This window comes from Acyrthosiphon pisum, chromosome A1, assembly GCF_005508785.2.
Source record: "Acyrthosiphon pisum isolate AL4f chromosome A1, pea_aphid_22Mar2018_4r6ur, whole genome shotgun sequence".
Classification (NCBI taxonomy): Eukaryota; Metazoa; Arthropoda; class Insecta; order Hemiptera; family Aphididae; genus Acyrthosiphon; species Acyrthosiphon pisum.
Genome location: NC_042494.1, coordinates 21,408,327 through 21,425,546, shown reverse-complemented (window position 1 = coordinate 21,425,546; position 17,220 = coordinate 21,408,327). Strand labels below are relative to the sequence as shown.

Genomic DNA, 17,220 nt, shown 5'->3' with positions numbered 1-17,220 from the left:
GTTCATAAATGATTATAATAAGAATTTTTAAAAAAAACTATAAAATCAATTTTTTTTTTATATTTATTATTTTTAGCTTACAATAGCAATGTACATTATTTTAGTAAGAAAATAAATAATATCAATGTTATAACAAACGTCAATGACCTATGAATGAAAGATGAAACGTATTATATTTTATTGATGAATATTTATAAGTTTATAACTATCATATTGAATTATCGACAATATAATGTCGTTAACAAGTTATAAAAACAGAGAATCAATTTTTCTTCACTTCATTTTTATTTATGCCGGAATATTTAAGAGGATGTCAGCGCAATATTTGTTTTCTCTGAGACGACCATCACCCACGCGCTACTAAGATAAAACTAATTCATGTAAAATCGTTTTTATGACTTTTGGGAAATCTATGAGTAAAATCCTAAAATTATCTATTACTTACAAGATTTATAGAAAATAATATTTTTAAGGTTTGACACATCATTTAAATGAATATAAATTTTTTTTAGGACAATATTTAAACAAATTTCTATGTCTTACTCTCGAAAATATTATGCTCTATAATCTTTGTAATGAGTGATTTTGCCCTAAAGGCTATAAAATTACTCAGAAAAAAAAAATGATTTTACGTGAATGCGTTGTCTATAATATATTATGTTGAGCACAGGCCAGAGAGAGAAAACAAGCAGTGCGCTGACATCCTCTTAACGATTTCAGTCTTGAAATTAACAATCAAAACAACAATTTTTATTGTCAATATATAGTTTTTTTATGAACTCACTCAATTGACAGAATACTACTAATAGCAATAATTAATGAGTGTTTATATGAATATGCATGCGTGGTTGTTAGGTATGTTGTTGCACATAGATATTAATAATGAAGGAATCATTCAATAATTCATTTTTTATTAACTATTAGTATATTAGTTTAATATTTAACTAATCTATTACATTATATGTGCCGATATCAATTCAATGACATTTGTTTAGGTTTCCTTGGTATGTAAAAAACCATGACAATATTATAAGGGGAAATGTGAGTATATCAACAAAATAAAAATGTTGAAAACGAAACCGCAAGACCCGAAATTATTGAAAATATTGCTAAGGTTCGGCCACGTGATAAAAATAATATACATATTACATATAGTATATAGTATATAGTATACAACGCAATAAAAATATTGGGTAAGGTTCCTACACAATAACTTAGAAATCTTTTATGGCCACACACGCACTGTGTCCGGGTGGTAGTGGTTAAAAAGAATATGTATTAAAAAAAATCGTCTGTTATACGCATTATATTGGCGTCTATTGTATTATTATTATTATCATGAGAAGACACGAGAGAGAGCTGCAACGTGTACCGCACGCGTTGTGTTTCTCAACCTTATTCTTGTTTATTATTTTAGTTCCTGCACCCTTCCAAATATTTAATTCTTGTTATTAGCGACCCCTTATAAGCTTTGCTTTTGTTGTCAATAATGCTTATGGAATAAATATATATTTATGCAAAAAAAAAAAAAATAATAATAAAACTATTTTTTTTTTTGGCACCCCTCAAAGGTTTAAATGTACGCAGAGATAAAGAGCTAGTAATATTACTCAATCACGCTAGGCACAACCCGTTAGGAACAAGCGTTTTCCTGCACTTTGTATTTTTTTTATTGGGTTAGGATGGCGGATTTTGTATGGTTACATTTTTGGAATCACTCATAAATATATTCATGTAACTAGCATAATATTAAGCTAACTTATAAGTTACGGCAGACAATATAGGTAGATACCTCAGATTTTCAACAACGTCTCCTGTCGGATAAAATCTATATAATAATATTATATAGGTAGTAGTCTGCAGCAGTGCACTTATTTCATAGTATGTTTTAAAAAAGTGGTTAAATTCCCACTAAATTATCGTTTGTACACCTTCACTCCCATAACTTTAGGTGGTAAAAATGAATCGCTAGTTAGTAACTATAGAAACCAGCATAATATTATAGTTATTTGGTGTCACGTGGAAAGTTTAAAATTTAAATCCTTAATATGATGTATATATACAGTAGACGTGTACAGTCGATGCACTAGTTCTACAGTCTACACACATAATATTTTGGGATCGGACTTTAATGCACTAAAGATGTACAGATAATACGAATGCAGGCATGCAAATTGTTCACTTATAAAAACAAAAATATGCACTTAAAAATTACGAAATATTACTCTCGGATTTGCGTGTTTTTGAATGGGAAACTATATAGTGGCATAGGTAGTAGGTTTATTTTAAATTTAAATACCTAAACATTTAAATATTAATATTCTCTACTCTTCACCTATATATTATGATCTAATTTATTAGTCATGTTAAAAACTGTATTTATAACATACGATTTGCGATAAAAAAATATCATTAAATCTGCAGGAAATATTATGCCTAGAGTTTAGGATAATAATTTTAAAAATATCTCTAAATGTGCTAAAACGCACACCAAAAGCTTTTGATATTTCATTCGTAGCCAAGAAACGAATTTATGGCTTTCCGGATAATAATTAACGTATAATATAAACCTACAAAAAACAACAAGCGTGTTTTTAGTTTTTACACGCAAATGCGACAAAGCCCAAGCTCAAGCCCTATAATATATTCAACTATAATTACATATACTTCAAGATGTATGTGGAATTTACAGGTGAACATTTTTCAATAAATTTATTATTAAAATTCACTAAATCAGTAATTTTTTTTAAATCATTTACCTACATAACCTATTCCTGAAATTGTTAATGCAGACATTAATTAATATATTAATACAGTGATAACGGTTATTACGGTGGTTATCTATCTGAAATTTTTAAAAATACTAAACATATAGTATGTCTTATATTATGTCTATTGTAGAAAAGACTATCGAAATATATTACATTGGCACCTACCTAAATAATTATAGTTGTTATACGGTTGTAAAAAAATTCAAAACGAGGGGTCACTCGATCTTGACATCAGTATAAGCAATACCTCTGTTAAATGTTCGCGAATTCACTTTTGCCGGTGAAATTCACAAGAGATCACAACTGTACTCATAAGTCATAATATATGATAACAATATACACGTGTTTGGATTTATACCTGGCGATCGGTGAACTCAGGTAGTGCGTGTAATAGAATATGGACAGGAAGCCGAGCACCATGAGCGCCGCCACGCAGCGTTTCACGGAAAACGGACGGCCGGCCATCATCCGTCGGTTCTTCAGCACTGTCATTTCGGCGGTGGGCGGCGGCTGATGATGCGTCGTTCAAGCGACGGCAGACGAAAAACGCCGTACGGTCGGCTGCTTCAGATGATGTGGCCGAGGTGCCGGCGGCCGGGAAGGTGACGGTCGTCGCGGACGACGCTGCAAAGTGGTTGTTGTCGTCGTCGTCGGGAGGACAGCGAAAACGGTGGCGGTGGTCGTCGGGGGCGGCGGTGGATGTGGCGAAAAACGACAACGCACCCGGCGACAGCTCCGGCATGGCGTTACGCTGGCGGCGCGCGCCGTGTGCATGTCCGCCGCACGTCCGTACCGCGGCGGACGGCCGTTATTGCAGCCGCTGCTCTTCTGCGCTCGACCGTGCAGCGGCGACGTGTCTTCCGTACCGCGGTGGACACTGCAAGAATCCCGCCGTGACCGCGACCTTGGTCAACTGACGAGGATTGCTAGCACCCTGCAAAACACACAAAAGTATACGATTGTTATTACAGATATATTATATCATACACGGCGAGTGATCCAATGGCGTAGCCTGGGTGTGTTTTAGGTGTTATCACTGCACGACACCCGTGTCTATACGAAAAATATGTTTGATATAATAATATACCTACACTTTAAATATTTCAAAAATATCGTGTCATGTAATCATGTGGTTTTAATTCATATTATTAACTAATATATTGTTATTATGAAGATTAATATTATTACAACGGAGTGTGCGGAGCGAACCACGCGAGTGATATTCAAAAATAAAACACCCCATAAGAAAATCTTGGCTATAGGTACGAGCCTGGACATAAACCGTCTACAAATCCTAAGAAAGGCTCGTCTGTATTATACTCAAATTACTTATTAATTAAAAAATTTTAGTTCATTTACATGCAGGATATATTTTGTACGTTGAACCGTACAAGAGAGTTGTCTGCTTCGAGCAATAAAAATATAAAAATAGGTTGCTATGTAAAAATCAAAAGATGATATTCTATTCATCAATCATCAACAAACATTATAAGGACGCACGAATTAGGGCAATATATTATATAAATGTACCTATTAGAATTGCATACGCACGGTTAAGATAATTATCCTGTGTATTGATTAAATATTTTATAAACATTTTCTGATGTAAACTGAAAACATAATATGAAAACCAATTATTCATAAGATATTATGACGTGCATTATTATCTATGGGGTTCGTGGCGCTCTAGAATTCAGGGTGCTAAGCACCCGTGTAAGCACAATTTCGATTTGCTATTCTTTATGACTACTTAGCAGTCAGTACCCCTTATCTTAAATATTTAAAATATTGTAAACGTTCGTTAGTAACAAAGAAACTATTCGTTCCGAAAAAACTAAACCCTCGTACATATATAATTTGACCACGCCGTATATTATAACATAATATATTGTTATTGTTGTACGCCGTTTAGGTATGGGTTTATTGTAAAAACGTATAATGCGAATTACATTCCAATAGCAACGCCAAGTCCGCGCCTACCGGAATCTATTTTATATACTAACTATATAACCGATTCCTCCCACGGCTTATTACTTGCCGTTTTTATGAAGAAGAGCTTCTATCTGGTTCGTCACAGATTTGCACGCATTCCGCAGTGCGATTCCAGGTAAACCAGGTGCATACATACTGTAGGTACTTACACAATATTAAAAACGTGGTAGTAGCCTGAGGTATCCAAAAACTGGTAAGCAATTAGACACAGTACACACTGTTTTGTAAAATATAAACGAAATCCATAAAAGTAAATTGGAGTACCTAATTGCCGATAAGTAATAAATGTTTTATATTTTTTGTTTTTATTTTATTTAATTAGCTTATTCTATTGCCATAAATATAAATTGTAAATAAACCTCCTTTTTTAATAATAAAAAAAAGAAAAAAGTATATTAATTGTACGAAACAGTAAATTATCAGAATTCTATATTAATAAAAATCAAATCGTATTGTATAATGCTTGATAGCATTTATTTCAAAGATCAATTAATATGACACTTCAAAATTCAGTTCAGGGTGATGTATTTTTTTTTTGTCCATTTAGCAATCCAGAAAGTAATAGGAGTGTTATTTTATCGCTATTTTACCATCTTGTCATCACATACACGATGTTGTATTCGACGTCAATCGCACGTATTCAAACATTTATTGCTCTATACTTCTATATACAGTGTAGAGCCTACACAACATAATAATATGCTTTATGGATAGGTACAGCAGTTTAGACTGTTTTAGAATGTGAAAATGTGAAATATATCAACTATACCACATTGGTTATCGATTTTCATCTCCTGACGGTCAGGTTATGGTAACACAGCTATAACTGTAATTTTATCACAATATCAAATAGTGAAATACTCAAAAGCTGATTCCTTAATTTCAGAGAACAATCTTATCAAGGAAATATTACATATTACATATAACATGTATGTTATGAACAACTTTCAAAATCACAGGGGACAATATATTCTTCCCTCGGCAGGCCACTTTTAAAGTAACTATATTACGTTTAGGCAGGTATAAGTACTCATAATAAATATTTTTTTTGTATAATTTCATAAATGCCTAATAGCTTGTATATTAATCACTATAAGCTTACAAATATGAAATAATAATATTTTAAACGCTACTCCTTCCCCACTAATGTGACCAAAACTTGTTATAGTTTAATTAATTAATCTTTACTCTTTATAGTTTATAGGCATTACATATTTACATAATATGATAGGTACATATGATGCGTTGCAAGGGTTATAATTTCGTCTAATTTTAATAGTCAAGCAACCACAGTCTTAAACAGTAAAACTATATATTATTATATGATAAAAAGCTTAAGTGTAAACTTACTTTTAAATCGTACAGAGATTATTTCAGAATAGTACTATAGCTACAGATTACAGACTATATGAATAAACTTTGTTCATAAGTAAATACTTTTTGAACTTTGTCGCCTCTTGAGTCCCTGCAGGATCTTATACGTATATATAAAGAAAATCACTTTTATCGTTTCCGTGTATTACATGTATATGTTTAGTGTAATTATGGTATACTCTCCAAATTCCCTTTTACACGGGTCATGTGTTATTACGTTATGCGTTTGTCGGCATGTGGAGATCAAGTCCATAGTATTATACTATAATAGTGGTGGGCGAAACAAAACCGGTATTTTATAATGTGTTTTTTTTAACACGTATAGTTGGAAACAAAATATTCAATGATTTGGGTCAACGGTATCGTTATGCATTCTTTATACACAATAATAGGTGAGTAAATTATTACAAAAAGCAAAAGTTGTACAATGAAAGAGTGTCGGAAAAATAAAGTAGCAATAGGTATCGCAAAATAGTGATAAAATATACTAATAAAAGAGCATAATATATGTGAACTTAAAAACGTAAACGCGCACACAATGCATATCATGGGATAATATTATTTAAGGATAGCTATATTATTATTATACAAATTCAAGTAAAAAATCACTCAACTATTATGTCGTTATATTGAACTATATGATTTACCCACTCTATAATCTAATCTGTAATAAAGATATAAATTAATTTTTTAAATACCTAGCCAAATCCGCCTACTAAGTAGGTAGGTTTATAGATGTATGCATCGAGAACAATATTATTTATTTTTGAATATTTATACATACTATTACTATAGAAACGTTGGTAGATTCCAACCATGTTAAGTTACAGTCTAAAAAAAAGTAATGTATTCGTGTTTGAATATTGTATTGGTAAATTTGTATATGAAAAAAAAAAATCACTTAATAATCAGATGTTTCAATTCTCATGTAATGCCTAATCAATGATAATTGATAATCCTAGTAAAGACATGTTAAGTGATTTGCAATAAACGTACAGCGGGAAAAGATTATTAATTAAATAGTACAAAAGAAAATTAAGATGTGCCTAATACGTGTACGAAAATGTGAATAAAAAACCATTTTACAAACGAGTAGGTACCAGTTAAAATTTCAAAAAAAAACTTTACAAGGAATATATTTGGAATATACCTATCATAAAAAGATATCAATTAAATTACAATAAAATAATATGTAATATAGCAATAGATAAAAAATAAATAGGTAAATATGTATTGTATTAAAGAGTATAATTTATTTATTGATCACAAATGTTATTCATATCTAACAATATAATTAGGTACATTTTACTGTACAGTAAATAATAACCAAATTTATTAACTATTATAAACTGTATCGTAGAATTTCATAAAAATTAAAAATCTAGTAATAATTTCCTTAAATTATTTAAAATATAAAGAAATACGAGTACCTACATTATTAAGGAATTATTCTATTCCTGCAAACTAAACTACAATATAATACATATACATTATAGTATTATGCACCCCTGACTACTACTCTATTATTTTTAAGCGAAGTAAATAAAGGTATAATAACATATATTGGTCAAAGAATTATTTAATGGTAACACTCACGCACCAACCAAACAACGATACCTAGGTATGTGTATATGTCGGTAATCAATTGGTACATTTTTCGAAAAAGCCAATTTTTCCTTAATGTACAGAATTTTTTTTGGGGAGTCTCAACGACGGCACACACATAATATACCAATATTATACCACATTTTTTAGTATGTCCTTAGGGTACCAAATATAATATAAGTAAATACCAGCATATTTCCTATTATTTCACGCGAAGTTAAAGGCCAACGAAAATAAAATGCACACGTATTTATTTAATTTAAATTAAAGCAGAATTTGGACATTATCTACTACATAAGTCAGCTGTTTCTTACACCCTCACTTCATGGCTGCATTCATTGCACCCAAGAATGTATTTCAAGTTGTACATAAAATTAATAAACGCGCATAAAAATAAATAGTTATAATAACATGTTTAAAATTTAATTATATTTAGCAGTACCTACTACCTACCTACAACACATAGCTTATAAAAATGTATAGGTACGCGTGCGGGTCTATTATTCGGAGGAAGTACTTTATTCCTTTGAGGGTTTTTGATTACCTATTACATGTAAACATTATATTACATAACATACAGTTATCTGAACCGTTAACTTATTTTTTCGCCATCATAAATTACAAGGGTTCACCTGCCTCTTATAGCGCTCAGACATTATATTAAAATGTGCAATCTTATATCACACACACCATGTCCCTATGTAGTTATTGCTGCACACGACTAATTAACGAACTTTTCAGTCGTGGGTCTTGTGCGTGCAGATGGCCTTTGGCTGAGTTCTCGAGGTTTTTTATAGTTCAAAACGCAACAGCACGTGCACATTTGCATCGAGAACAATAAATTTAACGAACCCAAGACTATATACATTCATATAGCAAAACGCAAGAGCTGATTTAATACCATAATTTACGTAGGTAATCGCACTCCTTATCAACCAAATACATAGTTAATTTAACGTTTCAAGTATTTTTACATAGGTATAAAATATGAATGTATATTATACAAGTACCCACTTGCGGTATTGGACATTCATTATAGAGTTCTTGGCGTTCTTGTGAGTATAATATATTATATTATTATATCAATGGAGAAATAGTACCTATATAATTGTGCATGTACCTATCTTATGAAACATTTATTAGACGGCTTAAAAATATGTTTCTTTTTAGAAAATATTTAATATAGGTATATTTATATTTTTTATATATGTTTTTCAATGGGAATATCTACATGAATACGAAATATACATTAAAAATAATTATTTAGAATATTCTATACATGACCAAAATATTCGTATTGACTAATACGAAATAATTGACTATAATAGTGTTGTATTTTCTAGAAAACATAAATATTTTCACTTTTATGATATAGACCGTAAAAACTAAATATTATATGTAACCGTGCAGGTCTACATATATCGTATCTATTACAATATAATAATGATTTATATTATATTATAATAAATTATAGGTACACAACGGGGTGGAGGGTGGAAAATAATGGGGAGTATAAGATGTCCAATTAAGGGAGGACTGAGCACTATATGCTCGAAGTGTTCAAATATCTTTTGATTAGTGCTATATCTACATTATAGCATAGACGTACCTAATACCGATACTTTTGAAGTCGTGCGCCCAGAAATTTCCGGCCGACAAATAGTCCGGATGTAAGGGTTCTTCTTACTCCCTTTCTGCATAACTTCCGGCCTCCCACACATTGATATAATTGGCATGTTGCGGTCGGATACAATCGCGTTCCACGTCTGTTTTGCGCAATATAGGTACACTAGAAACCGGATGTATATAGAAACGCGCACCGCTGTAGATATCGAATGGTAAAGGTGGAAAGATCTGAAAGACTATTCGATGTATATGACGTGCAGGGTGAAATGGAACAGAAATCAATTTATAAATGTTTGAAATGTTTTCAACGCGCATTTATTATAAGTTACCACAAATACGACAAGTACATAATATATATATTATATATAATAATATCTCATGTTTTGTGTTTTCATAGTGAAGAAAATTATGATTTTTTAAACAAATAATTATAGTAACAATTTATTCAAGGTTATAAACCATAATAATATTATGACTTTATTGTAACCAAGATGATACATCAGTGAGACTTGAACTAAAATGTACAAGAAAATCAAAAAACATAGATGTGATTAAGTAACCATTATTGACTATTATTATAAGTTACGATTTTGTTAAATTATACATTTTAGAATAAATAATACTTATTCTTAAAACGGGATTGATCTTAATAATAACTATAGCCAATAGCTAGCCTATATATTAACTATAGCCTTAACTTCACTAGATGAATAATAAAAACAGAATTAAAATTTAATACTCAAATATATATTATTACATAATTAATACGTCATATACCTACTGCATTTAAATGTAAGTCGTGATTTTATTAAAATTATTATCTAAATTCACAAATGTCTATTTTGTTTGGTAAATATTTTTTTTTTATATCTTTATGATGTAAGTAGTAAGTACCTACTTAGTATAGACTATATAATAATAACTTTTACTCAGTGCACAAAATGATAAGTAATTCAAATATCAATTCTTATGTAAATTAAGACCGCAGCAGTGCAGCACAACTATCTTGCGTCAAATTGTGTCCACGTTATAGTTTTAAATCTGACACCGCAGGTTACATGCGTGGTTTTACAATACCAATGTCTTATATATTAAATAAAATATGTTGAAGATGTTTTCAAAGGTCATGGTTAACTTTTAAAATTTCTCAAACATAGCATTCCAGAGTTAAAAAATAATTTACTTCTTAACATTATATTTTTAGTCCTATTAGTAAGCTATATGTATAATACCTATATATTATAAACTTATAAAAAGCATTAAATTATTAGATGATAAAAAATGAATTTTACTCTTTTACAAACATATAATTTATAAACAGAGTTTCTAAGATAATTCATTCGAATACATTTATATTTTCAGGTATAGTTACATGTATAGTAATAACTCTAATCTATGGTCCCTCTGTGTTTAAATTACACTCATACGTGTCATGATGTTCACCACCCAAGATGTTCCCACCTACCAAAAATAATTTAATATGAAAAGAAGAATAGAGTTTTTATAATACATTTAAAGTCTTGAGGCATTCATTACACATACTACAATGATCATTAAACATATTAGAGTGCTTTTTCAATTGGAGTTATAAAATTATATTTCTTAGGTGCCTATATATAATATTATATATATGTATAATTATTATGATATTTTGTAGATTTATTTATAAGTACTATTTTGTATTTCATCAAAAATGATGAATAAAAATTAGTATCGACGGATGGCGGTATTATAATAAATAATATATAGGACAAATAAGAATTGTCCATGTGGATGTCAAAAATATAAAGATGTACATTAATATATATTGATTGGATATAATTGATGGAGAAGTATGGATTATAATATGAGGTGATATAAAAGGCTTAAAAAAGAGTAAGAAGAGTTTTTATACGACGTATTAAAATTAATAATATAACATTTTTTTTCTTTAAAATGTTTTTCAAAATATATATTTAACAACCAGATGTGTTTTATAAATTCATCAATTACAAATGATTATTTTAAGATAAATTTAGTTATACATTTATGACACGGGCGTAGAGGTACGATACAAATAATATGTATACACCTATAAATTTAGTTCCAATAAATCGATATTCAGTACGATAATTTAGAATAGAAAACATGAATATAATATATTTGAAAACTATAAATTGGACTGTAGATTATTCAATACAATCATATGTAAAACAGTTGACTATTAGAACAAGTGTCACAAATCATGCGGTAAATACTCGGGTAAAGTTTCGGACCGCACATCACGCATATAATCCCTCCAGAATTTGTGTACCTCTATTGAAATGACCGTGTCGTATTTTGTGAAATTGGATGATGAATGGAAATGTGGGTACACAAGTAATCCATATCACATCAATCATTTCTCAAATAAACCATATGATAGCTGCTATTGAAACCCAAGTTTTAAAATAGCATTAATCATATATTATTAATATTATAATGTTATTACTTATTAATATTAACACAATTTTAGAAATTATTTAATAGTACTTACAACAAGATTAAGTAAATAAACATTTTCATTATCAGTACATTCATAATACTGATACCTAGAGACGTAGATTCTATACGTGGAGACTAAATTTTTCACTTATTATATACTTTGTCCGTGTATTAAATCATTTTAGATTCTGAGCGGAACGATGAATGTATTGATTTTACAATGATGCGTTTTTACGATAAGTAGTCGAAATAATGCTTCGATTTTTAACTTCAGTATCTTGTTTAATGGGAAAGTGATAATAAGTGAAAATGAAAATTTAAAATTCTCAATAGTTTTCAAAAGCACCGGTAAAAACCACATACAAATTAAGGAAAAACAGGAATTTTTACACAAAATCGATTTTGGTTTTTGGACTAACTCTAAAACAAATGAACGTACATACATGACATTTTCACTGGTCGTTTATTATATTTTCATTTTCTATACACGATAACATTTTCAAAATATTTTGGTTTGTTTTGAACTGTTGAGGAATATTTTCTGTTTCCAATTAGTGTTTTTTCTATGAATGTCAATAAAACTTTATTTGTTGGGTAAAAAATCTAATCTAAAATTTAATACAAGGCTCCTACTATATTGTTACAATGACATTTGAAAATTATTAAAAATCCTTAGTCACAGTTTTTATTTATAAGCATTTAAAGATCAAATCATGACAAATCACGAAAATGATCAAATTATTTTGAGTTGAGAATTCATTAAAAATTGTCTTTTTAAATCTAAAATTTGAAATGTAATACAAGATTCCTCATCAGTTTGTCTACCTTTATCAAAAAAAAATTTCTACAGCATATCAAATTAAATTTTTATCAGCGTTTGGAATTCATATTTTTGCAATATTGAATATTATATTCACTCGATTTCTCATGTAGCGGTTTTGTTATTTTATTGTTATTCAAAAACGAATAACTGTAGATACATGAAAATTTTACTAAATGTTTATATTTTAATTTTCTATACACCATATAATTTTGAAAATATTTTGACTCTTTTTGGGCTGTTTACGGATATTGTCAGTTTTCAATATTTTCAGTTTTTTTTCTATAAATATCAATAAAATTGTATTTGTTGGGTAAAAAAGCATGACAATTTAATGCAAGGCTCCTGATATATTGCTACAATATGAGTGGAAAAATATTAAAAATACATATGCACAATTTTTTATTATAAGCATTTAAAATTCGAATTTTGACAAAATTTATCAAATTTAAAATTTAATAATTATATTGTAGTTAAAAACTAATAAAATGATCAACTTTTGAAAATTTAAAACTAGGTTCCGCGTAAATAGGTAAATATATAAATTACTTTATTCACAATAATATCATCAAATATACTTAGTGGGTTAGGTAAGTTAGGCTATAACTGACCGTTTTCGCTCAGAATCGATTTTCTTATACAATGATATTATATCATTGAATTAAATTTTAAAACCATCCGTTACAGTGACCCACTTGTAACCTACTGAACATCAGAGCGTCATCCACTTACCCACTTTTTTATTTTACGTTTTGGAAAACAACCAACAGACGACTACAATGTCATCTAATTTCCGTCCGAAAAATTATCAGGTGCCAATAAATACACAACGCTGTTTACACGTTATAGTTTGGCATATTCTCAGAAAGTTAAGTAGCAATGCCAGTATATAATATGTATAAAGTATACATCCTGTGAGTTGCACCAAGCAGGCCATCAAAACAATATTGTTATCATGATATTATGATATAAAAATTGTAGTCATTCTGAGTGTCAAACGAATATACCAATAACCCTATAAGTAGACAATTATAATAATCTTGTTATACCTATTATTTCCCCATTGTCCTACACATATAGGACACCTTATATCTAGAAAATTATGGGCAAATGACTTTATTTTAATTTTGTTTTGGTTTCCTAAGAATTAAAGTAGAAGGAAGAACTTGGAAAAAAGTAAATTTAAAAATAATATTAACCTTGAGCATGTATGGTTTAAACTTATTAACTTATAATAAAACACGTTTTCGATCACAAAATAAGTTATATTTTTACTGAAAACAACGTAAATATCTTTTAAAAATATTAAATATATTATAAAATACAATTAGGGACGTACTGTAAGTCAAATAAATAATTGTATTCAATGTATTCCTGAAACGACAATAAACCAAGTTAATATATTACTTTAATCTGTTTAGTACATAATTTATATTGAGACAAATTACGTATACTTTTGAACCCTATAAAGTATAATTTATAAATACCTACTATGTTCTTTTAAATGCAATTTTTGTAACCATATTTTGAAGAATATTATTCAAAATCACTTCCTATTATAGAAATAATATGATAAATATAAAATAGTTAAGAAAAATGACGTAGATACATAAAACTATATTAATTATTGTATAAGAACATTAATCGAACACTTAATTATTTCACAGTTAGCAATTATTATCATACTTTACATCATAGATATTTTATATTTAATTAACATACTTGACATGTTGTAGGTAATTACTTTAAAGAATATTAAATTAGTCATAACAATAAGAATAATAATATTTGTGTTTGTTACGTTGTGTCACACGATTAAGGTGTCGCTCGTTTATAAACGTAATATTTTTGAATGAAAGCGGGTCTCCCTGCAATGAAAGTCATGACCCTTATTATTTGATGATTTTTCTTTTTTACTATTTTAATGAAGGCAGTTACAGAGCACGTATTTATTGATCCTTGGGGAATAGACGTGACGCTTAGGTGTAATCCTGTTGTTTTTGTTGTTTATAGTTACTAAATCTGCAGGAAACTATTAAGTCTGTACTAAGATAACTAATTAGATTTCTTGTAAAAATAATATGTATATTTGATGATTTATACATAAATTAAAATCAATTAAACTAAAACAGTTAATTATTCCGAAACAAAAAATTATATAAGTACATACTTACTTAACTAACTGCATAGGTATTTTTTATTTATATGGTACCTATAGAAAATCAACCAATTAAAAAAAAAAGTTAAACAATAAAAGGTGGTATGCAAGCAAACACATTTATTAAATCGTACTTTCGACGATTAATAATATGAACATAATATTAATATACCTATTATAAATAAATATATAAGCCTACTTACTTCTCGAATGTTTTTCGATAAATTATTAAAATCTAAATTCTAAGGAGGTTGTAGGCAGTTGAAAAAATTTGCCGAGAATATTCAACACATCAACACATCATGACGTGATAGTTATTATACTACAGAGGGTTCACATAAAACTAATATGGACCTTATTATGTCTTTATTGGGTCGTCGGCAATTACAATTTATCGATTCGTAGAAGAATACATTTCTATCCCTGTTCATTTAAAGTTTCAGACATCCTAATAGAAATTTGAGTATTTGACCCATGATGTATTATATACGACAGTAAACATAAGTATTGTAAATGGCAACATTAATATTTCATCGACCCTTTCATGACCCTGGCAATAATTACACAACTATATAGGCGGAAACCGACTGTAATATAAACTGGACGGAGCACGCAATAGCTGTTTACTGGAAACCTAACAAAATATGTGATAAGTGATAACTAATATATTATGGCACAAGTGCACAATAATCTATATTTTATCCCCTAAATATATTTTAGAAAAATTGTTAGAATCAGATCTCAGATTGCAATCACATTATATTTTGTATATATTATGTATGAACGATATTTGTATATAATATACCCACTTCTAAGTGAGTAATTATAATTTATCAATTGTACGCTATATATAGGTAACTTTGATTTTTCAGTTAATTTTTTGATTGGAAGTGTAAATAAGTATAAGTATTGTAGTACCTACCTATCTAATCTATATTATGTTTGTAACGGGAAATAATTATTTTCTTTAATTTCAGCAAGACCGACGTACACAACACGTCATATACACAATACACATTACATAATTATATTATAATATATACCTTATACCGTATACAATACATTAAGTTAATTTTAATATCGAATATAGATAATTTATAAAGTAATAATCTTTTTAGAAGATATATTATATTTATTAGTATCGGGAGTAATGATGGGTAAATTCACGATAAATATAATTTTGGTCGAGATTTCAGTTTTATTTGAAAAACAACATTTATGAAAAATCCAACCGGAAATCTCCCATATTAAATTGTTTTTAATTTACCTATTTCTTTACATTATGGTATGTCGATGGCACCAATTTAATACATAAGTTGAAAATAAATAATATGATTTCATTTAAAATATATTTTGTCAAAACACACAATTCATTTAACACGGTTTAAGAAACTATTGTAACGTGATGGCATTTAAAAAGCAACGGCGCCATCCCCGAAGTCTAGTCATCAACTATAACCATTTTCGGCCATTTTCAATACTTAACAATAAATTCCGAAAGATGTCCTTTTTAAAGTAGTTTTCCCTTTTGGGTTTACAATGGAATTTGCCAAAAAAAAAAAAATAATAAATACCAAAATCGTTTATACTCCATTTAAGTAATATCTGAGGTAATATCTATATTGTCATTCCTGGACATATACAGGCGTCTAATAACTTTTCTATATACCTGACGAATAACAACCGTCTACTACGATAATATAGGGCGATCCATTCACATAATATAATATATATACACATTACACATAATATAGGTACCTAACAAAAGGGCGCCCAGACATATTATGTACAACAACTCTATAAGCCTCGAAAATGTTCTAATTCGACATCCTGCATTTTAACATAATATAATAGCAAATATAAAACGTCTTTTGATATAAAAATATTTATATGTAGGTACCTACATATATAATATTTATATATATATATTATTATTATACCTACAACTTCAGTCACAAAATTACTAAGCCCCTTTTTGCTTATGAATACGGAACTAATGTAGGATTTAAATACATGCAACTGAAATACAAACAACTATACATACGAGCGAACTACATGGTGCTCATTATTATTGTTCAACACTTTTCAAATATATATTATCCTCGATGGTCACAGTGACGACATTCGAACAATTATTTTTTGAATTTTTAGTGCACTTTTATCGAATAGAATATTATTAAACTATATCAGATATAGGTACTATATTATAATATTATATTATACACAACATACCTTTAATAATATGTTAGTTACTGCAGTTAATATTTTTTAGCGTAATAATATGCAAAGGTACCTGCAATTAGCTTGAAATAATATTTACATTTTCTATTAATATTGTATGTTAGGTAATTAAGAGGCTAATTATTTCCGTGTATCTATTGTGGTGTATCGTATTATACACGTTATTTATG

At 28.9% G+C, this 17,220-nt stretch overlaps 1 protein-coding gene across 1 annotated transcript in view; it reads right to left on the bottom strand.

The window, feature by feature from the left end:
- The window catches only part of LOC100169222 (bifunctional heparan sulfate N-deacetylase/N-sulfotransferase), a 75,796-nt gene that overhangs the window by 49,029 nt on the left and 9,547 nt on the right, over nucleotides 1-17,220 (bottom strand). Inside the window, exon 2 of the mRNA XM_003246549.4 lies at nucleotides 3,130-3,705. Within this exon, the coding sequence (XP_003246597.1) occupies nucleotides 3,130-3,263 (134 nt within the window). The 5' untranslated portion in view covers nucleotides 3,264-3,705. The remainder of the gene's footprint in view (nucleotides 1-3,129; nucleotides 3,706-17,220) is intronic.